The 23,704-nt window shown below is 43.3% G+C and overlaps 1 protein-coding gene across 2 annotated transcripts in view; it reads left to right on the top strand.

Annotated features, from left to right (window-relative positions):
• LOC148030388 (alpha/beta-Hydrolases superfamily protein) overlaps positions 1-23,704 on the top strand; it is a 145,868-nt gene that overhangs the window by 113,074 nt on the left and 9,090 nt on the right. For both annotated transcript variants that reach the window (XM_087686701.1, XM_087686702.1), the window contains 6 exons: positions 18,557-18,626; positions 20,521-20,577; positions 20,845-20,912; positions 21,031-21,111; positions 21,385-21,462; positions 21,754-21,909. In XM_087686701.1, the coding sequence (XP_087542827.1) occupies positions 18,557-18,626; positions 20,521-20,577; positions 20,845-20,912; positions 21,031-21,111; positions 21,385-21,462; positions 21,754-21,909 (510 nt within the window). The remainder of the gene's footprint in view (positions 1-18,556; positions 18,627-20,520; positions 20,578-20,844; positions 20,913-21,030; positions 21,112-21,384; positions 21,463-21,753; positions 21,910-23,704) is intronic.

Here is a 23,704-nt window from a genome sequence, read left to right as displayed (position 1 = left end):
ACTAATCTCTCTCAATGGCGCAGCTCTGATACCATGTTATGAATCGGGTGATGCGGAGACTTGCTTGAGCTACTGCACTAAACACACACCATACACACAAGAGGAAGCTCACTGAAGAATACAAGAAGAGAGATGGAGGCCAAAACATTTTCTTGCTAGTTTCTCCTTCTTCTTTCTCACACAATACAATATACATGAAGCTTCCAATGGTGGTGGCAAAGCATGAGGCCATTTAGGCGCATGGGCTAGGAGAAGGTATAGAAAAAGATAGTTTGGAAGCATCCAGTACCATGTCGGGGAAAACCACCTACTCTTGATCTTTTGCCATGCTCGATGACACACGGCTACTTTGACAAGAGAGGGGAGAGTACTCCATGATCCCATCCCACGAAACTTGCAAGTTCAATGGTAGCAATTTGCATTGCTCGAGGGGTGGATGAAATGAAGAGAGAGGGCAAGAGATATGGAGAGAATGGGAAGAGGAGGTGAAGAAAAGGGTAGGGAAAGGGAGAGTAAGAGGAAGAGGGATAGGGATAGGAGAGGGAGAGAAGCGGAAGAGGAGAGGAAGAGAAGGTGTAGGAAAGGGATAGGGAAAGGGAGAGCAAGAGGTAGAGGCCCAAGGGATAGGGATAGGAGAGGGGAGAAGACTCAAGAGGAAGAGAAGGTATTGGAGGTGCTTCAAGCTTGAGCCCAAGAGGGGAAGATTAAAGGAGGTTGATTTTTGGATGAAGAGGTAAGAAGGGGGGGACTGCCCTTTATAGTGGGTTGAGGTGAGGGAGAAGAGAGGAGCAGTTAGAAAGAGAACTTTCAAAAGATCCAAAATGCCCATGCCACATGAGCCATCAACCAAGGCCCAATGTTCATGTGTGGCAATGTGCAACGGCTAGAAAACGGGTAGAAATTTGAAAATCACACATGGTTTGCAATGGTTAGATCTCGTCGGTGCTTGCTAGAATGCATAGAATCTTGCACGGTATCATATGGAATGTTCGTACGGTACGGTACTGTACGGAATGTTCTGTGCACGCATGGAATGCAACCTTGGTAGCATCCAATTCAGTGTAAAATCCCATAGTGACAATCGAAATGTGAGGCTTACGTGCCAATGCATCAGCCACCACTTTCTTTTTCCCATCTATGTCAATGGAACCATGAAACCAGCCTTCCTCCTCGGATAGGGTGGTAATAACCTGATTTAACAATAATTACAATAAGTGTTTAATTCACGTAAATTGAAATATACACTTTATCTCTTAATTCTTGGACAATGGATAGCTTGTCGGCCCTAAATTTGGCGCCCCTTTAAGTATTCAGTTATCTTTTATTGCGAATGGATGGAGTATAACTAAGATTCATCGATCTCCTCAACTAATCTAAGTGCTATTTCTTGTCATTAATGACACCAAGCCTTCAAACTAGTTTTCCCCTTGGTTTACTCGGGAATTGGCCTTTACCCTATTCCTTGAAAAACAAATTTAGCCACGAATTGAAATTGGTTGGCTAGCCTTTTGAATCTCCCTGATATTCTCCAATTTCACTATAACTCAAGTCTTAGGCCTTCACTTCTAAGCATGCATCTTGAGGTAGCTATCAAAACCCTAATTCCTTCTATAAATTAAGGTGTATATTAGAGATTGATTGAAATTTCTTTCTCTTATGACTTAAACTACTGAAAAATACTGAGGGGAGTTGAGAAATGAGTGGAGAATAAGAGAGAATACTATAGAGAGAGAAAATTTTGATTTTCTTCACGAAAACCACCTCCAATTTGCTGCTGCTTTGTTTTGGCCTTTTTGGGTGTCAAAAGATGACGTACCAGTGAGATAGTAGGGTTTGCGAGGAGGAACACGGAGCGAACTCGACAAACATGAAGAAGAGAAGAGAAGAGAGAAGAAACTCTGATGAATGGAATGATGAAGTTCCGAATCATGGAGTGAATGTGATACAAGGGAACAAGGGTGCCATAGCACAAGGAAGATGATGAAGATAGCCACGAACCACGAACCGCAGTGTCCTCTTGAAGGGGTGTGAGGGTAGTGGAGAGGTTGGAGAGACGAGGTGACAGATTGAATCAATCAGCCGTAAGGAATGAATGAGAGAGTGGCCTATAAATAGGCACAGTCAGTCTAGGATGGCACTCCTTTTTGGGGCTGCAAACCCTAAATGCAAAACGCAGAAACGCAAAAACGCAAAGTGCGGGTGAAGGGTTTCTCAACACCCCCTCTGAAGCCCAAAAAGGGAAACAAGAGAAGAGTGAGGTGGAGATGCAATGCTACATGCTGAAAAATTCTCATACAGCAGGTGCCACTTGGATAGTGTTCCTCTTGGGGAAATTGTTCACTTGCCCAAGCACTCTAGTACAAAGATGATGAAAACAAGCAATGCATAGGAGGAATATCGGACTTTGTGTGGTGCCAAGAACGATAAGGATATGCCTGAACTCAATGTCGGGAGGTGGCTCCATGCTAACCAAGTGACCAAGGCAAGAAGAAAAGAGGAGGAAGAAGATTTAGAGGATCCCTAAGATCCAAGATTTCCATCGGAAAGGGAATGTGTGGAGTAAAGACCAGTAGACAGAGTGAACTGGAGAACCCGAAACACAACCTCGGGAGAGAAGTCACTAGCTCTGTGCATCCATGCTGGAAGGAATATGAAGGCCTCGTCACCAAGTCATGGCTGAACCTTCGAGGTCCCAATTTAGGTAGTACCTGCATATCCTGGGTATCAGTAGAAGAGATGACTAGTTGAAGACAGCCACCCCAAGAAAGTAGAGGATGGGTGAAGAACTTCATGTGGAGTAGGTTTCCTCTCTGAGGTGGGAGATTAGGGGACGCCTGCTGAAGTCGAAGAAGAAGTAGATGCCCCCTGTGAGGGCAAAGAAATAACATTCCCCTCTGAATCCCCCTTTGAAGTAGATAGGGAATCCAAAAACTCATGGATCAGGGACCCCGAAATGTCTGATGACGAAGGAAGTGCCGCTGGTCGTGCTAAAGAAGATATCAGGGGTGCCAAAGAGCTCCAGAGGTAGCCTCTCGAATGTGAGTAGTCGAGGGTGGGGAAGGAGGCTTAGGATGAGCCAAGGGTGGGGAAGGGTGGGGCTTAGAATGAGCAAGAGGTGGACAACAGTCGCTGTCTCTCAATGGAGCAGACTGGGTAGCTGAAGAAGAGGAAGGAGTTGAGCAGCCACTATCTCTCGAAGAAGCAGACTGATGAGGAGACGGTATCAAATAATCACAGTCTCTCGATGGAACGGACTGTAGAGCTGTAGGTCGTGGAAGCCACTGTACCTGAAAATAAGTGGGAGAAGACTGCCGCTGGCATTGCGACGATCTCCAGGAGGTCTTAGCGCCAATCGATCCTCCATGTGCTCGAAAGGACTTAGTGCGCATCAGATGCGTCTTATTGCCTTGAGCATAGTACTCTGATAGCCGATGCAGAAAAATATCTGTGGCCCAGAAAGGAGAGGTGGCACAAGGAGTGCCTGCTGGAAGATGCATATACTCCGGGGGGTTGGGGAGCAAAGGTCGAAGTCGGCAAGCATCGGTGGTGTGTCCGGTGATGCCACAGTAGGAGCACCCAATAGTCTGGTCATCTGTTGGTAAAGAAGCCATGGATACCAGTGTGCCTTGCTGAACAAGGAAGAGGTCAACCACCATGAACCGCGAACCACAATGTCCGCCTCAAGGGATGGGAGGGTAGTGGAAGGGCTGGAAGTGAGCTGCCAGTGGGAGGAGGATGTGACCAGTAGTAAGAGATTGCAACCAATAGGAAAACGCAAGTGACGAGAGAGAAAGACTAAAAACGTAGGCAGTAGGTGAGAGAAAGACTAAAAACGCAGGTAGGACAGTTTGCAGGAGAGAGAAAGACTAAAAACGTAGGCAGTAGGATTGTGATGACCTGGCAGGCTGTACGGCAGTAGGTTTGCACAGTAATAGCAGTTAGTCTCCAGGCAAAAACAACAACAATCAACATGTGGAGGGTTGGAAATCAGGTGCTAACTGATGGAGACAATAATGGACAGCTTGGATGGCGATGTCCTCTGCGAAAGGGATGTGGGCAACAAGCTGAAAACACCTGAAATTTGCAAAAATGAGATTTTGATGCAGCGGAAGAAGAAAAGAAGTGGATGCTGAACCCGCCACTGGTCTTTGCCTTCATTGGAGTGGAGGATCTTCGCTGCTAGGTGAGCAGATCCAGCTCTGATACCATGTCAAAAGATGACGTACTAGAGAGATAGTAGGGTTTGCGGGGAGGAACACGGAGAGTGAACTCAACAAACATGGAGAAGAGAAGAGAAGAGAGAAGAAACTATGATTAATGGAATGATGAAGATTTGAATCATGGAGTGAATGTGATACAAGGGAACAAGGGTGCCGTAGCACAAGGAAGTTGATGAAGATAGCCACGAAGCACGAACTGTAATGTCCTCGTAAAGGCGTGTGAGGGTAGTGGAGAGGCTGGAGAGAAGAGGTGACAGATTGAATGAATGAGCTGTAAGGAATGAATGAGAGAGTGGCCTATAAATAGGCACAGTCAGTCTAGGATGGCGCCCCTTTTTGGGGCTGCAAACCATAAACGCAAACCCGAAACGCAAAATGGAGAAACACAAAAATGCAAACTGCTGGTGAAGGGTGGAGGGTTTCTCAACATTGGGGCTATCTCTTGGCTGCTATAGTCTGTAGGCCTTCAAGCAGCTATTTTTAACTTCTATGTGGGTCTCCAACGTTGTAGAATTGTTCAACAACCTCTCCTCCCTCTCTAATAGCCTCCTCCTCCCTCTCACAATGGCTCAAACTGACTTCCATTAGCCCCTAAAAATGTTTTTTCCACTTGCACGGGCAAGTTTTTGCCAAGTGGCAACTTTCTAATCCCATTTTCCAGCATTAACCAAGGTATTAAATTAATTTTCAAAATACTAATTCTGAAAATTAATTTAATACTTTTCTAGTGCTCAAAAAATTAATTTCACTGGCTAATAATTAAATTGGCTGGGCAAATTTGTCTCCCAAGTGTCCTTGAGTAATTATTGACCCTGACACTAGTGTTTATTAATTAATTAATGCCTAGTTTCTAATGTGAACACTAACTTTGATGGCCAATAAATTGGTCTAGGCCCAAATCTGACACCAAGTACCATGTTGTACTTGTTAGAGATAACTTATTACAACTTTTGCCTTTTGCACCAACTAATATCTCGAGGTCTTGGTTCCCACATTGTGAAATAATTGACATGCGCCTCACATGTGCAAGTCACATTTGCACATTTGATTAACTCTTAATCAAATGCTATGCAAGCAATAAAATTTCACATCCTCATGATACCTTTCCATTTTCCTCTTCTAAAACATTGTTGTTACTGTTTCTGTTCTCATTTTTGTTTCCCACAACTATACTAACAATAGTGAATTCATGAAAGATTGCAAACGCAGAAGAGCCTGAAGAATGAATGAGTGCTGTACAGCTGAAATGAATGAATGAAGGGAAGAGATACAAAAATATGTGCTAAAAGAGTGCAGTCTGTCCAATTGCCACTCTCTCTCATGGGACTAGGTTGAGGGAGAGTGCTAGAGAGTGGCATCCTCCAGGATGGATCCTAAGCGCAGCAAATTGGCATGCCAAAGGTGACATCTCTGTATCTGCTACTCTGTTTTTTTATGTTCAGCTCTGCATCGGGATCCAATCTGATCTGTGTGAAAGCATGAGCCATGAAAGCTGTGAAGGCTGCACTAAAGTCCCATGAGGAGAAAGAGGGATTGGTCACTATCTTGTGGATTGAGTTTTCTTTGTGTCTAGCTGCTACACAAGTTCTTGTATCTCTCAAGTCTATGAGCCTTGCTGATCTTGTGATGTTGCTTAAGGGAAGGGAAGGATTGGGGAGGAGAGGGTGGAAGCCATTGCAGAGAAGAGGGCTCCCAATGCAGAGGGTGTGGCATCCATTACAAGTTAAGACAGCACAAAAGGGACTGGAGGTTGGCGGGCAAGCAAGAGCGTGGCAGGAAACTAGGTACGTCGCTTTAGCTGGCCAGGAGGTGGGTAGAGGGCAGTTGGGAGGCTGTGTATTTTCACTTCAACCCATGGTACTCTCCACTATTTATCCCTTCTCCGTAGCCTGCTGCCCATTTGGTAGCACTTGGACAGGGTTCTTGAGCATAGGCCCCTAAGTTGCTGGATGGAGGTTGATGGGCAACTAATAATGTGGAATGGCAATGGCAGGGATAGGGATGTCTCTTGCAGCTTGGTGGACACAAAAAATTCAGTGGGAAACTTGGGGTTTAGTGCTACCCTTTCTATAATGGAGGGATGCCTAATGGGTGAATATTCTAGAGTAGGTTGCAAGCTTTTACTTTGATGGCTTCCTAAATGTTTTCTTCACCTTGCAAGAGGATGGCAAGTTAGCAATGTGAATTGTTCTTGCTGCAGTTATAGTGCAGAATTCATATTATTTATTTGAGGAAATCTTGGATGCTATACTCTTAAACCTTAGGGTTGTAAGAGAGTGTTCACACCTGAAGGGTGTAAAACATGATAAGTGCCCAAATTGTGTAACATAGGCACATAAAATAAAAGGAAATAAATCTTGGGGAAAAAACCTCTCATAAGGAGAGTAAAAAGTGCCCTAGTGTCCTAGTGAGGATCACTGACACTCCTCTGTGAGTGTAGGTGTGAGTCAAACCCAACAAACCCCCTTGGAGTGAAGAGTGATCAATATACAAGGGTCATCCACCAAAAGAGATCAAATTTAAAGCATTGTGGAATGCTTCAAACTTGTCACGAGGACGAGCTTTGGTGAAGATGTCTGTCACATATTGGTGGTAGGACAATAGACAAGGCTGATATCACCTGCATGTGGTCTCTCTCTGACAAAGTGATAGTGGATCTCAATGTGTTTTGTGCGTGTATGAAACACTCGGTTCCGTGCTACTGCCATGGCACTTTGACTATCATTGAACAAATGAGTAGACTCCGTGATAGATGCATCCAAATCAACCAATGAGTGTCTAAGCCATACGCATTCAACTGTGGTAGTGAAAGATGCCTTGTATTTAGATTCACATGACAATGTGGCAACAGTGGATTGTTTCTTGCTAAGCCAAGAGATGCAAGATGAGCCAAGAAAGAAATAATTACCACTAGTGGAGTGACGAAAATCATAATCACGAGCCCAATTAGAATAACTGTAAGCATGTAAGTACAGTTGTCCCCCCTTTGCATAAAGCAATCCAAGAGTCCTAGTACCCTACAAGTAATGGAAAACACACTTGATAGCTTGCCAATGTGACATGTGTGGTTGATGCATATATTTGCTCAGGGCTGAAATTGCAAACTGTATGTCTGGCCCTGTGTTGCATAAGTAAATAAGACATCGAACTATTGGAGCATATGTATGGATATAAAACAAGTCATTGTCATCATGCAAGGACAGTTTTAGTCCAAGTTTCATTGGTGTACAAACTGGCTTGTAATCCTGTAAGCCAAACCTTTAAAGAAGTTTACCAATGTATCTAGACTGTGACAATCCAATGCCTCTAGCATCATGAATGAATTGAATGCCCAAGTAATAGTACAAAAGCCCCAAATCTGACATCTCAAAAGTTTGCTGTAAATTTTGTTTAAATGCTGAAATCTGATTAGCATGTGTCCCTGTAAGCAAAATATCATCAACATATGGACATATGACGAGTAAGGATCCTCCCTCTTTACATACGTAAAGGGTGGACTTTGATGAGCTATTTATGAACCCTTGGATGAGTAAAAAGGATCAATCCTTGCATACCAAGCTTGAGGAGCTTGCTTCAAACCATATAAAGCCTTTTTCAGCTTGCATACCAAGTGTTCGGATCCCACAACTGCAAAACTAATGGGTTGTTGTACCCACACTTCTTGTTGAAGTTTCCCATGTAAAAATGCAGTCTTTGTATCAAGCTGATACACAATCCATCCATCATGGGCAGCTGGAGCAACCATAGACTTAATGGTAGACATGTGAGATGTAGGAGCAAATGTCTCCTCATAGTCAATGCCTCTCTTTTGTGCATAGCCTTTAGCCACAAGTCTGGCCTTATATTTATCAATGGATCCATTTGCATTTCTTTTCAGCTTATAGACCCACTTTGTACCAATGGCTTTCTTTCCGACAGGCAAGGACACTAAATCCCATGTTTGATTCTTTATGATGGAATCAAACTCAGCTTGCATTTCTGCCATCTAATACACGTGGCTCCTCATCATCAAGTGTATCTGCTGCCATAACAAACTCTATGGTATGTGCAACATCGTGCATACGAGCTTGCCTTCTAGTACGACCATCAATAGGAGCATTCAAATGACTTATCTTTCATAGTTTGCAAATACCATCTAGGCATTTGTCTAGCCTCTTGACTATGTACAAGCTCTTGCTAAATTTCAAATTCAGCACCTTGTTGAATATTCAGATCAGCCATGGGCTGATTTTTTGCATTACCCCATGGAGCAGCTGGTTAAACATGAAGTCCACTTGCTAAAGCTCAAGTTGTATCACCGAAAGAAATGGGAAGTAACCTTTCAAATACATCATTGGTAGCCTAATATGTGTCAAAACTAGCAAGGGATAATTTTAATTTTTTATTGAAAACCACATTCCTATTAATACGTTTTTAGAGACATGATCATATAATCTATATCATTTGCTCTCATTGTTGTTCCCCACAAAAATGCATTTAACAACCTTGTTATCCACCTTCTTCTTGAGTATCTTGGGAATGTGTGCATATGTAAGACTCCTGAAAGTACGAAAATGCCCAACAAAAGGTTTCCGACTGTACCAAGCCTCAAAAGGCATGACATTCTTTAATGCCTTGGGGGGGCACCCATTCAAGACATGGGAAGCACACATAATTGCTTCCATCCAAAAACTGTGTGGCAAGCTATTTGCTTTTAGCATATATCTAGCCATCTCCATGAGTGACTGATTCTTCCTCTCTACAACCCCATTTTGCTGTGGAGTATGAGCAATAGTGCACTGATGAACAATGCCTTTTTGCTTTTAAAAAAAAATCAGCATTAAGGACATGTATTTCCCCCCTCGGTCCGAATAGAGAGTCTTAACCTTGCAACCAAATTAATTTTCAGCAAGTGCAACAAAAGCCAAAAATGCATCATACACCTCTAACTTTTACACCAAAGAGTTGGTGCGCAAATCGGATGCCATACGCGTACGTAGCGAGCGCTGGAAGGTCCCCAAGGACAAAGAACTCTACTTTAAGCTCAAAATTCAAGAAAATAGACTTGCACAATATGAGGCAAAAAGACCAATTGGGTACAATCTCCCTCCATGCCTTGTGTGAGCGCTCCAGAAAGCATGTATTTAATATTTTATTCATCTCTAAGCTTAAAAATAGCCCAATTTTACAATTAGCATGCTTTAGCTTTTGTGTTTGCTTTTGTCCAAATAAAGAATAAAGTGGTTAGGTGGTGCAAAAGTCGAGTAGTGTTCAAATACAATGTCCAATAATGAATATTTAAACCGTGTGCCCATGCATATACAAAATACTAAATATATGTCAATCGCTTCAATAAATAAACGTGTCAAAATAAATATTAGAGCCACGCCTAAGACGTGCGCCCATAAAAAATGATAATTTTTTCTAAATAACTTGAATACACACTATCGTCTAGTGCTTTCCAGTGCCACCGCCGCCTGCTCTACACATCAACTGAAGCATTCACAATCGTTAGAAAATAATAAAATTAAATCGAAAAAAGTGAATACCTAGCAGTCTTCAGCTACAAAATAAATAAATAGGTTGGAACTCTGTCCTAACCTTAATTTAATACGAGTGCGCACTCTAAACTCATAAACGTCAATTAATTTAAATATGTATTTTGCGGAATCACCCGCTATGGAATTACCCACTTGCACATTAAATTAAGGTGACAGCCGAAAATGACAGGCGTCTCCATCAACTTTTTGTACAAGGAATCCACCTTATGTACGAGCCCCGACAAAAAAATATAATTTTATGGAATCCACCGCAAAACGTCACGGAATCTACCGTGGAATATGCCTCCTAGCATCAAGAGTAGACCCAAAAAAAGCGAGTAAAGTCATCAATAAAAGGGATAAAATAGTAATAGCTACCTAGTGGCTTTGTTTGCATAGAGCCACGTACATCCGAGTGCACAATCTGTAATCTGGCAGTTGCTCTAAAAGCAACATCATGAGAAAATGAAAAATTATGCATTTTGCCCAAAATGTACCCCTCACATATATGCTCAGGAGGTCTCTCCAAGAGAGGTAAACCATCAAGTATCTATATACGGTGCATAAGCATCAAGCTACCATAGTTTACATGTTCCATGAGAGCATGCCATAACTTCGCTTGTGACATAGCAGAAGTGAGAGTAGATGCTAGATAGACCAAATGATCAACTGAAAAAGCGTCCAACTCGTATAATCCATGATATAAAGTGCTAGTGGAAAAAGCAAATGATCAACTGAAAAAGCATCCAACTCAACCAAAGTCATGTGTTTTTTATCTTTGACCATACATCTGTCATCATCAAAGGTGGCTTGCAAACCAGACCTTGCCAAATAAGAAATAGATAGTAAATTCTTTATGCGTGGCACAAATAAGGCATCCTACAAGCGGAGAATAGAGCCATCAATGGCTGTCAACACAATCTCTCGAATGCCTCTAATAGGATATGATTCATCGTTGGCACAGTGTACAGACTTACTAACTAGGACTGCAATAATAGAAGAAAACAAATTTCTGCGAGATGTGATATGCTTGGAAGTACCATTGTCAAAAAACCATGTGCTCGTATCTTGAGTAGAGCTAAATGCGCTATCAGCCCAAGAAGAGTCATAACTGCATGTGTAAAAACAATAGCCCTATGTGCAACAAAAGACGTGGACTCAATAGCAGTGGAAGGTGTGTCAGAAACAAACATCCTTGGCTTCTGCTTCTTCTTGGCTATGTGCTTTCTACATTCTGTGATGTAGTGTCTTGGCTTCTTGCAATAGTGGCACTTGCCCTTCTTGGCTTGCATGCCCTCCCTATTTCTTGCTGCCCTGTGAAGTACCTGAAGTCCCAGAGCTTTGTGCAGCATTTTTAGCTTGGCTGCCCTTGCCTTTCTGCCTTGCTATAAAAGCGTACTCAGAGGCTATAACATCCATACCACTGTTCTTTCGTGTCTGCTCTTCCTCTAAGAGAAAACTGACCAATTGAGGGAAAGAAAGTGGTTGTGGGGAGATTCTGTCAAAAGATGATATACCAGCGAGACAATAGGGTTTGCGGGGAGGAACTCGGAGTGAACTTGGAAAACATGGAGAAGAGAATAGAAGAGAAGAGAGAAGAAACTCTGATGAATGGAATAATGAAGTTCCAAATCATGAAGTGAATGTGATACAAGGGAACAAGGGTGCCATAGCACAAGGAAGATGATGAAGGCATCCACGAACCACGAACCGCAATGTCCTCCTGAAGGGGTGTGAGGGTAGTGGAGAGGCTAGAGAGAAGAGGTGACGGACTGAATGAATCAGCCGCGAGGAATGAATGAGAGAGTGGCCTATAAATAGGCATAGTCAGTCTAGGATGGTGTCCCTTTTTGGGGCTTCAAACCCTAAACGCAAATCCTAAATGCAAAACGCAGAAATGCAAACTACGGGTGAAGGGTTTCTCAACGCCCCCTCTCAAGCCCAAAAAGAGGAACAAGAGAAGAGTGAGGTAGAGATGCAATGCTACATACTGAAGAATGCTCATGCAGCAGGTGCCACTTGGACAGTGTCCCTTGTGGGAAAATTGTTCACTTGCCCAAGCTCCCTAGCACAAAGATGATGAAAACATGCAATGCATAGGAGAAATGGTGGACTTTGTGTGGTGCTGAGAACCATAAGGATATGCCCGTACTCGATCTTGGGAGTTGGCTCCGTGCTAACCAAGTGACCAAGGCAAGAAGAGAAGAGGAGGAAGAAGATGTAGAGGATCCCTAAGATCCAAGATTTCCACCAGAAAGGAAATCTGCAGTAAAGACTAGTAGACAAAGTGAACTGGAGAACGCGAAACTCAACCTCGGGAGAGAAGCCACTAGCTCTGTGCATCCATGCTAGAAGGAATACGAAGGCCTCATCACCAAGTCGCAGTTGAACCTCCGAGGTCTCGATCTAGGTGGTACTTGAAGATCCTGGGTATCAGTAGAAGAGATGATTGGTCGAAGATAGCCACCCCAAGAAAGTAGAGGATGGGTGAAGAACTTCATGTGGAGTAAGTTCCCCCTCTGAGGTGGGCTGGAGGGGCCCCCGCGGAAGTCGAAGAAGTAGATGTTCCTTCAAAGGGCAAAGAAATAACATTCCCCCCTGAATACCCCTCTCAAGTAGATAGGGAATCCAAAAACTCATGGATCACGGACTCCGAAATGTCTGATGATGAAGAAAGTACCGCCGGTGGTGCCGAAGAGCTCCCAGAGGTAGCCTCTCGAACCTGAGTAGTCGAGGGTGGGGAAGAAGGAGAGTTAGGATGAGCCAAGGGCGGGGAAGGGTGGGGCTTAGAATGAGCGAGAGGTGGGCAACAGTCTTGCTGGAGCGGACTGGGTAGCCGAAGAAGAGGAAGGAGTCGAGCAACCACTGTCTCTCGAAGGAGCAGACTGACGAGGAGACGATATCAAACAATCATTGTCTCTCGATGGAGCAAACGGCAGATCCGTAGGTCGTGAAAGCCATTGTACCTAAAAATAAGTGGGAGAAGAGTGCCACTGGCATTGCGACGATCTCTAGGAGGTCGTAGTACCAATCGATTCTCCATGTGCTTCAAAGGACTTAGTGCGCATTAGATGCGTCTTATTGCCTTGAGCATAGTACTTTGATAGCCAATGCAAAACGATCTCTGTGGCCCACAAAGGAGAGGTGGCACAAGGAGTGCCTGGTGGAAGACGCATGTACTCCGAAGGGGTGGGGACCAAAGGTCAATGTCGATAAGCATCGGTGGTGTGTTCGGTGATGCCATAGTAGGAGCACCCAGTAGTTTGGTCTTTTGTTGGTAAAGAAGCCATGGATATCAGTGTACCTTGCTGAAGAAGGAAGAGGTCAACCACCATGAACCACGAACCGAAATGTCCGCCTCAAGGGGTGGGAGGGTAGTGTGAAGCACGAATCGCAATGTCTACCTCAAGATGTGGGAGGGTAGTGGAAGGACTGGAAGTAAGTTGCCAGTGGGAGGAGGATGCGACCAGCTCTAAGAGGTTGCAACTAGTAGAAAAACGCAGATAGGGAGAGAGAAAGACTAAAAACGCAGGCAACAGGAGAGAAAAAGACTAAAAACGTCAGCAGGACAGCTTGCAGGAGAGAGAAAGATTAAAAACGCAGGCAGCAAGAGAGACTAAAAACGCAGGTAAGACAGCGTGTAGGAGAGAGAAAGACTATAAACACAGGCAGTAGGAGAGAGAAAGACTAAAAACGCAAGTAGCATGACTGCGATGATGTGGTAAACTGTACGACAATAGGTCTGCACAGGAACAACAGTCGCCTGGCTGGAATCAGCTCTAAACTGTGTGAAGAGGGCTGGAAATCAAGTGTCAACTGATGAAAACAGCAATGGACAACTTCGACTGAGATGTCCTCCGTGAACGGGGTGTGGGTAGCAAGCTGAAACACTTGAAATCTAAAAAAATGAGATTGTTTTCTGAATGGAGAGTGATCAACAATAGTCGTTCTGCTGTAAACAGCTGCAAACTGCGGGTGGAAGGCTGGAAACAAGTGCCAGACTGTAGATGACGGCAAGGAAAAGCCGAGACTGCGATGTCCTCCGCGAAAGGGATGTAGGCAACAAACTGAAATACCTAAAATTTGCAAAAACGAGATTTTGATTCAGCGGAAGAAGAAGAGAAGTGAATGCTGAACTTGCTACCGGTCTTTGTCGTCACTGGAGTGGAGGATCTTTGCCACTGTTTGAGCAGAACCGGCTCTGATACCATGTCAAAAGATGGCGTACCAGCAAGATAGTAGGGTTTGCGGGGAGGAACTGGGAGTGAACTCGGCAAACATGGAGAAGAGAAGAGAAGAGAGAAGAAACTTTGATGCATGGAATGATGAAGTTCCAAGTCATGGAGTGAATATGATACAAGGAAACAAGGGTGCCGTAGCACAAGGAAGATGATGAAGACAGTCATGAACCACGAACCGCAATGTCCTCGTGAAGGGGTGTGAAGGTAGTGGAGAGGCTGGAGAGAAGAGGTGACGGATTGAATGAATCAGCCGCGAGGAATGAATGAGAGAGTGGCCTATAAATAGGCATATTCAGTCTAGGATGGTGCCCCTTTTTAGGGCTGCAAACCCTAAATGCAACACGCAGAAATGCAAAAACGCAAACTGCGGGTGAAGGGTTTCTCAACACATCCTCATAGTGAGGTTGAAGGCCATACAAAAGGCCAAATATGAGAGCCGCAATGAATTCAAAGTAGTGGATATTAACTACACATCTGAGTAGTACTCATCTACATTCATAAGCTACTGACGCAAGTCCTGAATTTTATTTAGATGATCCTGCATAGAATCACCCTCATTCATCTTTACAGTCTCAAGCTCTTTTTTCAAGAAAGAGATGTGTGTCTCATTCTTTCCAGCAACCATCTACTTTAAGATCAGCCATGCTTCTCATAAAGAAGCTGCAGACTGAATGTGGGGATGATAGACCGCTGAATTACCAATGTTATTAGTGGCAAAGTGTGTGCATCCCATGTGTCCCATGCCTTTTGTGCTGCTGACCTTTAGGGAAGTTGCTCAGCTGGAGCGGGCTGAACAGGCTAAGGGGGCTAAGTTGCCCGCTGTGCATGTCCTCTTGGAGGTGTAGTAGGAGCCACAACGCTAGGCCTAACTTCTTCACTGCTGACATAATCCCAAAGATTCTTTGCAATCAGCACATTCTTCATCGTAAATGACCATAGGGAATAGTTGTTGCCATCTAACCTATCCTCCTTGGACATATAAGTAAATAGATCACCTCCTTGATTTGCCATGATAAATGTCACTAATCAAGGAGCAAAAGAGCAAATATTTCAAGCTGGACCAACATGGAAATCTCAGAATTTCCAACAATTACAACAAGCACTTTGCTGTAATTAGCAAATGTAATTTACACTCTGTCAAAAAACTGTCCAGTGTACACTCTGTTCAATGCACAAGTAGTGCTCGGCAGCACAAAAAATGCAAAATCCCCAAAATTTTGTTGTCCAAAATGCACAAATTCAATCTATTGTAGATTGACATTGATGTACATTCACCAATGTCTGAGCTGACTTGAAAATCCCCAAAATTTTGGCTCAAAATTCAGGAAATCTCTGTAAATAAATGTGTCCCAGACACGTGCAGAAACAGAGATAGGATGCCCGAGCAAAAGCCCTTTCTATAGATCAAATTTGAATTAAAATTTTATAATAAAAAAATTTACCTCTGATTTTGATTGACCAGAGCTGGAACTGGGCAGATTTGTGGCGGGGGAACCTGGCCTGTGGGGGCGGCGCAGTTGCAGGACTAGGCAGGCTGACGTGGCGGGCCTGGTGGATCAGTGGCGGTGCAGGAATGGGGCATAGGTGCAGGAACAGGGTGCTGGAGTAGGTTGCATGTCCATGTGGCTGGAGGCTGGGGCGGTGCTGACAGACTAGCGGCATCTAGGTACAAGGAGCAGAGGCATTGCAGGTGGTGCCAGGTAGCTCAGCTGGCAGCTGGGATATGTGGCATCAGCATTGCCGCTGAAGGCGGCGGTCAGAACTGGAGCACAGGTGGATGAGCTCAAGGCTCTGCAGATGGCAGATAGGGCAGAGATAGGTGGAGCTACTGACGGTGCAGAGATAGAGAGAGAAGACTGAGTTGAACTCCGCTCTGATACCATATGTTGTTAGGACAGATCGAAGCTGAGCTGAGAGTACAGTTGACAGTGAGAAGAGTGTAAGTACAAAGTACTGCCCTTAAACTTTAGGGTTGTAAGAGAGTGTTCACACCCAAAGGGTGTAAAACACGATAAGTGCCCAAATCCCCACAAGCTGTTTATTACTACTCTCTACTTGTCCATTAGCTTGAAGAGTTGTAAGGCATGGTCTTATTATGTTTAACTTTTAGAGCTTCCATCAAAGCCTCAATTCCTTTATTCAAAAAATGTGTCCCATGGTTAGACACAAGCTCCTTAGGTGGATCAAAAAAACAAACAATCTTTTCCAAAATGAAACTAGCCATTTCGTTAATATTATCTTTCATCGTAGTGCGAGCTTCAAACGACTTTGTGAAATAGTTTGTCGCCACAATGATATAATGGTTTCTGCCCATAGTCGACAAAGGATGTATAAGTCTAATGAAATCAATACCCCAGATAGGCACATAAAATAAAAGAAAATAAATTTGGGGATAAAAACCTCTTGTAAGGAGAGTAAAGAGTGCTGCAGTGTCCTACTGAGGATCACCAACACTCCTTTGTGAGCGTAGGCGTGAGTCAAACCCAACACACAATTCTTCCAAAGAACTTTTTGGAGGCACCTATGGAACAATTGGCAGCCATGGATGGTCTCTTTCTTGTGGTTGGTTGCCCATGGGGGCTTGCAATGGGTATGGCTGGTGTGGATGCAACAAGATGGGATTTGTTAGCATTGTCAAGGACAAATGCATGGAGCATTTGAAGTAGTGCTTTTGGACATGAGACTCTAGAAGGCTGAAATAAAGGGCACCTTATTCATCATCAAGGCCACTGATTTGTGTGTGATTGTAGGTCTTGAGCCGTCAGTGCTGTGATTAGAGATTTGGAAGCTTCTTTGGGAGCTCTGAGAGCTCTGTTCTTCCATTATTCACTCACCCTTGGGCATTGGGAGCAGCTTTAGGGAGAGTCAGTATCATCAGGGGCTTTTACAAATGTTTCTTTAGGCATGGGGTACTATAGCCTGTTTTTCACGTTAAGGGATGGTAAATGGTTCTACACCCCCTGGGTTGGCTTCTTTCTTGATTCCCCCCAAATTTCCTAGAGAAGGTTTGTATGTATCTGATGTAGGTTCTTTCTTATCCAGCATGCTGTGATTTCAGTTGAGTAGTATAATCAGACACTTTATTTTGCAAGAAAGAAAAAACCATGTCCATGTATGGGTGTGGGTCTTCAAAAGAAAATTATGTTGCAGCTCTATAGCATCACTTCATCTCAATGTCTAGATATACCAAGCAATCATGCTTCCTGGATGTGGTAATGACTTGTGGTCTAGTCTGAACCATCATGAAAGACCATCCTCAGGGCTCTCCTCCATACCTCCTGAGTCTGGGACAGTCCCATAAATAGTGCCTTTGCATCTCTAATCCACTACATCTCACACATGCCATCGGGACCTGGCCATACACAAGCCATGTACTGATAGCTAAGCTCGTATGAGCTACTAATCATAGGAAGAAAGAAATCCTCCTAGGCCTAAAGTTGTGATCCAACAACACCCACCTTGTGAGGAGTGGGTCCTGGCTATGCTCTGATCCTACCCATCATGAATCCTCCTTCTGAACCTGGTAGTGTAGCTAAAGAAGGCCACATCATGTGGCCTGTTAAAGGAATGGGTCTCTCCAAACCCACTTTCCTAGATCCCATTGTAATCTCTAAAGCGGCCTGCTCTGATAAGCCCAGTGTCTCCATCCATCAATCAAGAAGATGATTGAGTGGATGTTGAGGTATTATCTCCTGTCACAGTGGGCTACAGCTCTAATCCTCTGCCTAGAGCAGCCCATGAACTTTGCCTGATCCAAATTCTCTCGCTAAAGCTCACTGTCCTTTTTTTCATTTTTACTTAAACATGATAAGTTAAAAATTCAAAATAAAGTTTCGGTCAGTTCTCATGGAACATACTGCACCTCATAGGTCAATCCTGAAGTCAGATGCAAGCTACTAATAAAGCATTTTCCCAAAGATTTGTGGAGAGAGAACTTGACAGGCCACATATTCCTATATGCAGTACTAGAGGAAAGAACATAGAATTTGGAAACAGTATGCTTAAAGTTGGGTGGCCCTTGCCTGTCTATTTCAGCCAGGCAGGGGACTAGCTGGGTAAAATACATGTTTGTTGGTCCTTATCTTCATTTCAGGTAGTTAAGGATATTGCTGATCTGTCAGGATTTTGGAACATAGCAAGTTAATGATTTTAATGATTTAGACTGGATTGAGTTGTTTCTCAATAGAGGCCAATCTTGATACAGCTGATCACAGTTACAAATTCGGATCGGGTCTTTGTGAAAGTAGTGCCACCAGCCTCACTAAAAAGTTGAAGAGATCAAGTGATTCTCCCACTATTGGAGTCTGTGAATCAATGGTACCCTGGGAGGGGAGGGGCTGATAGGAACAATTCGGGGAAATATATGAGTTTATGAAGAGGCATAAATAGGTCAACACCAAACAGACAACCTAGTGGGACTGCGCATCATAAAGTCACACAAAGCATTAGCAGATCAAGTAGAACCTGTAGGTTTTGTTCTTTTGATTCAATATTTCTATTGTTTACTACACACACTTGCTGATTAAATGCTTCAAAACTCTCTAAACTCTTTCTGTTGATTTGTTTTTGTCTTCAGGCTTATTCTTTTCGCAAGGTGATACCTATTTTGTCCAAAGAGTTTCATGTTGTTGCCTTTGATTGGCTTGGTATGTGGTAAACTTTCTTAATCCATACATGTTTCTATTGACACCATATGAGTGACCAATATATTCCTGTTGGACATATATAAACCATCAAATTTTCCTGAAAACCTCAACTTAAGGTCATAGAGCATCACACAAACAGTTTGATGTCACGACAGGCTAACTTGAACATTGGCTTGGAAGTTTGCAGGGTGCGGTCTTGTTGGGGACTTCCCACTGATGATTCAAAAGAGATTCTTAGCCTCTAGTTTAATGATGTTTGTGCAATCTTTTGAGGCTAGTCCACTTTTGTTTGCTGTGATATCATGATGAGGCTAGTACTTGAACCTTCTTTCAAACTCATCCTTAGTTGGATGAGGAGAATAAGAGACAGCCCTCTTCCAAGCTCTTTCCCAGTTGGATGATGATGTCTAGAGACAGCAGTCTCTGCAACCCCCTAGTCATTTTCTTTCAAACAGGTTGCATGTAGGGTCCAGGCCTCACATCTCATGGGAACTTCTTACCTCCTGGTCCAAGCCAGATCTGTTGGCTGTTGTGGATGAGGAGAATTAGAGACAGCGCTCTTCCAAGCTCTTTCCCAGTTGGATGATGAGGTCTAGAAACAGTCTCTGCAACCCCCTAGTCATTTTCTTTCAAACAGGTTGCATGTAGGGTCCAGGCCTTACATCTCATGGGAACTTTTCAGCTGCTGGTCCAAGCCAGATCTGTTGGCTGTTGGGGATGGGATGCCGTTCGCAACTGTTTCTGCAGTTGCACAATGACTGACTAGCTGGTCTAGAGGAGCACAAGTGATGAGAGCAGACATTGAGTAGGATGTTCGTATGGAGTGGCAGATCCCAGCTGAGGATCCTCTTCCTTCAATATTTAGGCCCATTTTCACATGAGACCACAACAAAACTAAGTATTGATGCTAATTCTTTGCTGATCCTAGATCTTGGAGAGGAGATCCCTCTGCAGATTCCAATAGGACCAAGTAGAGTGGTTTTGGAAAAACCAATTCTGAGGCACTCCTTACCTCCATTATAGAAAAGTTTTGGAAGTCCAGGTTTATCTTATTGCTACAATATTCAAACTCCCTTTCTTTATTAAGGGTTTTGAAAGCATTACTTATGCTAACATTATTGCAGTTGGTGGCATCCTTCTTCAAGATCCTGTGTAAACCTTATTACTACAATACTCAAACCTGTGTAAACCTTATTACTGCAATTTTCAAACTCCATTTCTTTATTAAGGAGTTTGAAGTCATTACTCATGCTCATTGTTGCAGTTGGTGGCATCCTTCTTGAAGAACCTGTGGTCTATACTTCATACAAGCTAAAATCTTATCATTGATCAAGGAAGGTTAAGTTGCATGATGCTTTTAAAATGAACAAAGCAGCAGCAGAAAGCATTCAGTTGACTCAAAGAAGAAGGATCATACTATGCACCCCTAATTTCATTGTCATGCTTTCTCAAGAAGACCTCAGAGCAGATCTCAAGTTCGGAAGCATACAAGTTGCTCTCCTCCCCCTTCTGTAGACTACCTGCCTTTGTGCAGCCCTCTTTCTCTTCCTTGGCTGCCTCTCTCCCCCTCTAACTGATGCCTCTCCACCCTTTCCTTTTGCCCTCTGTGCTGCTGCTGACCACGGCAGCATGCTGCTGCATGTTTCTCCCATCTGTCCCCCCTCTCCCCTTCCTGCTGCTCAGATGCAGTGAGAATTTTTTAATACAAATTTGCACATGGTCCTTGACCAATCATTGTTCTGGTGATTGTCAAGATTATTTGTGCTGAACACTAAACTCTGATATCTATAAGATAATTTCCTGATTGCTAAAGGTTTTACTGGTACAGATCAATTGTTGCAAGATTTGAAAATCTCTTCACATGCCTAAGTACTATATTTTGTATCAACTGCAGGATTTGGATTTTCAGACAAGCCTCAGACCAATTATGGTTTTAACTACACAATGGAAGGTTGCTATCTGCTCCTTGTTCTTGGGTCCTTTGGTAGAAATGGCATAAGAAAGAGAGATGGAGAAGGAGAGTATAATTCGGCATGCTTTTGATTCCTTGGATTGTCCTTTGTATGCTGTTTTTGGGTTAAAGCATGCACTCATATGTAGCCATCCATGTATCATTTTCTTCAAAAATGTATAATTAAAAAACTTGGGTTTAACTTGACTAGTTGGACCCTGGCTTATTGGCTATCTCAACTTACTTTTAACGAACTATTTACTACAGAGTATGTAGATGCTCTGGCATGGTTGATTGAGTCATTAAACTTAAAACAACTGAGCATTGTGAGCCAGGTACTCCACAATTTCATCCCAATGTCTTTCATTTAGTACTCAATAAAAAAATGGCTAATCAAATTTAGAGTTCTAAGTAGTTGCCCAGAAAAGTTCATTTATTTGGAAAAAAATGCAGGGGTATTCTGCACCAATTGCTGTAAAATTTGCAGCCTTGAATGAGGAAAAGGTAGATCGATTGGTGCTTTTGAACCCTCCTGTAAGTGCCTTACCACTCTGACTATGAAATATCAAATTCTTAGCCTAGACTGGATGACGACATTGTTAGCTTATGAGTAAAAGTCTGCACATCGTATAAGATGGGACTCAGCTAGGTTATTTGTATTATATGTAACATTGAAGTATACAATTAAAAGGTCTTCTTGTTATATTTGTTGCGAGGAATTCCTGAAAATTCCACACATACCTTGCAATTTGCCTGTGCCTTACTGTATATATGATTCTTATGTCAGGATTTTATGATTTCTTGAAGGTTACAGAACAGCACACAAAAATGCCTTCGTCACTCTCAGTTTTTGCAAACTTCCTATTGGGTGACATATTTGCTCAGGTATGTAGCTTTGTTAAAAATTCCGGTTAAGCATGTAAGATAGGTTCAGTTTCAGCACCAAATCTATTAGGTCATTTTTTCTGTTTCATAAGTTAAAACATTCAATCATGTTTCCAGCCTATACCATAACTTCATGTACTATACAAAAGAGGATTAAATGATCAGGTAGACCGTATTCTAATAATCGGTGACATTGTTTGCATAATGTTTGAAGCATGAAGAAATTTCATTTGTTGAAGATTATTATGCCATTGTTTGTGATACAAATAGCTCAATTATGTTAAAGTTCAGGACCCCCTCAAAGCAGGCGAAAATCCTCTCAATGAATGTGGACCATACATTCTAGATGAAGAAGATGCTATGGTTTACAGAAGGCCATATCTCACTTCGGGAGCTGCTGGATTTGCCTTAACAGCATTCACTAAAACACTGAAGAAGGAGATAAAGGTGACTGCAAACTCTCTATGACATATTCTTTTATCACTGCCAAACTTCTTTTACTTTTGTGGATACTAATCTTCTCAATAACAGTGGCTGTGCTTGGAAATATAATGCAAGTGAGTCTTTGATTAAACCTCCAGTTTTACGTACATACATCAGCAAGTGGTCCTTGGGGTGTCCCCTTCATTGAAGGACATTTTTTGTTTCTGGAGTGTGATACCTAACTTATGAGCAAATTCAAACAGGATAAAATTGTGAAGGATTCATGCCAGTCAAGTAAAAACTATTCTTCTCTGAGTTTTCCTCACACATGCAGCAGTTAATGTCTTGCAGAATTCTCTTTGGAAATAGTATTGTACTTGTTTTCAGTAATGGAAATAGCCATAAGGAGCTTTATTTTTGTTGTGAGCCTTTTTATGAGGTGGTGAAGTGGGTGTTTTGTACAATCAAATGTAGATGCCCTTTCTGATCAAAATCAAAGTATCTTCCTTCTTTAGACCTCTTTTCCCATTCATTGTTTTGCAAGTTCCTTTCCTTCTACCTTGCCACCTGGATTTTGTGATTCAGCCTCACTTTCAAGGACAAACCTGCCCCAATTTTACTCTTGGAGTCAATCTAGTATGTAAATCTTCAGAAATAGTGACTTTTTGTAGTGCCATACCCAAATACTATCGCTCATGCAGCAAACACACTATGCAGAGAGTGAATACTATACCACAAACTCATGTATCTCGAGGATTACGGTAGGGGTAATGAGTTGGAGAGTGTGTCATACTCCGAACAAATCCTGAAACACAGCAAGGCAGCCTCTAGATGTCAAACACTAGCAAATGCAGCCAAGGAAGGCTGGATTTGATGCAGATGGCAATGCAGGAGAGAGAAAAACTAAAAACGCAGGTGAGAGACCAGCAGCAGCTGCCAGCAGGCCGAAATTAGCTCTGAATAGTGTGTAGTAGGCTGGAAACAAGCGGCAGACTGTTGTAGACAGCAATGGCCAGCTTTGGGCCGTGATGTCATCCATGTCTGGGGTGTGGGCAGCAAGTTAAAAGACCCGAAATCTACAAAAAAGAGATTAAGAAAGAATAGTGGGCTGCATGCCTATTTATAGAAAGTGTGGGGCACCCAAATTCGGGTTTTGCATGTGGTACGGGTGGCTATCAAAGATACAAAGAACATACCAAAGTTTCTAGAGATTGAGGTAGGCAGACACTCCTTTTGGCAGGAGCAGGTTATTGTGACTGGGCAGCCAGGGTAGTGCCTGTGATGCCATGACTTTGGGCATCAGGCAACAGATTGTATACGCTTCGGAGCCAAGGCGGCTCCACCCCGATAGGCCTGTAGGTGGATGCTGACAGTTTTACACGGGTCTAGCGATGACAGAGAGTGAGACAGCAGGGGGGGCCTCAGTTAGTCCCTTAGACTTAATCACAATAGGAGAGAGGAGGAGGGTGTGCGATGGCCCCCCTGCAAAGCACCCTACAACACCCCACAGCTCGTCCCACCCAGTGGGATCAGAGACCTCCACCTCCACTACCCACGAAGGCATCAGGAGCCCCCACACTAGAGATCCCATAGCCGGCCCCCCCCACAGCTTCTAGCTCATCTAACCCAGCCGTCCGCTACACCTTCTCTAGGCAGGCGCAACTACTCTCACAGGAGTTCTTCCGTAGTGGTCCGTAGTCCTACTTGAGAGTTGTGGCGCACGGAGAGTTTCCACTACCTCTGGAGGTGGGGATCTTCATGGTTCGCAAGTCAAGGAGCAACAATGTCCATTTACTAGCACCACCGGATGGACCAAATT

This window comes from Lygodium microphyllum, chromosome 10 (assembly GCF_053477565.2).
Source record: "Lygodium microphyllum isolate KBCC chromosome 10, Lygodium_microphyllum_v1.1.10, whole genome shotgun sequence".
NCBI lineage: Eukaryota > Viridiplantae > Streptophyta > Polypodiopsida > Schizaeales > Lygodiaceae > Lygodium > Lygodium microphyllum.
The sequence above is the reverse complement of the archived record's forward strand: the minus strand, read 5'-3'. Positions and strand labels throughout refer to the sequence as shown.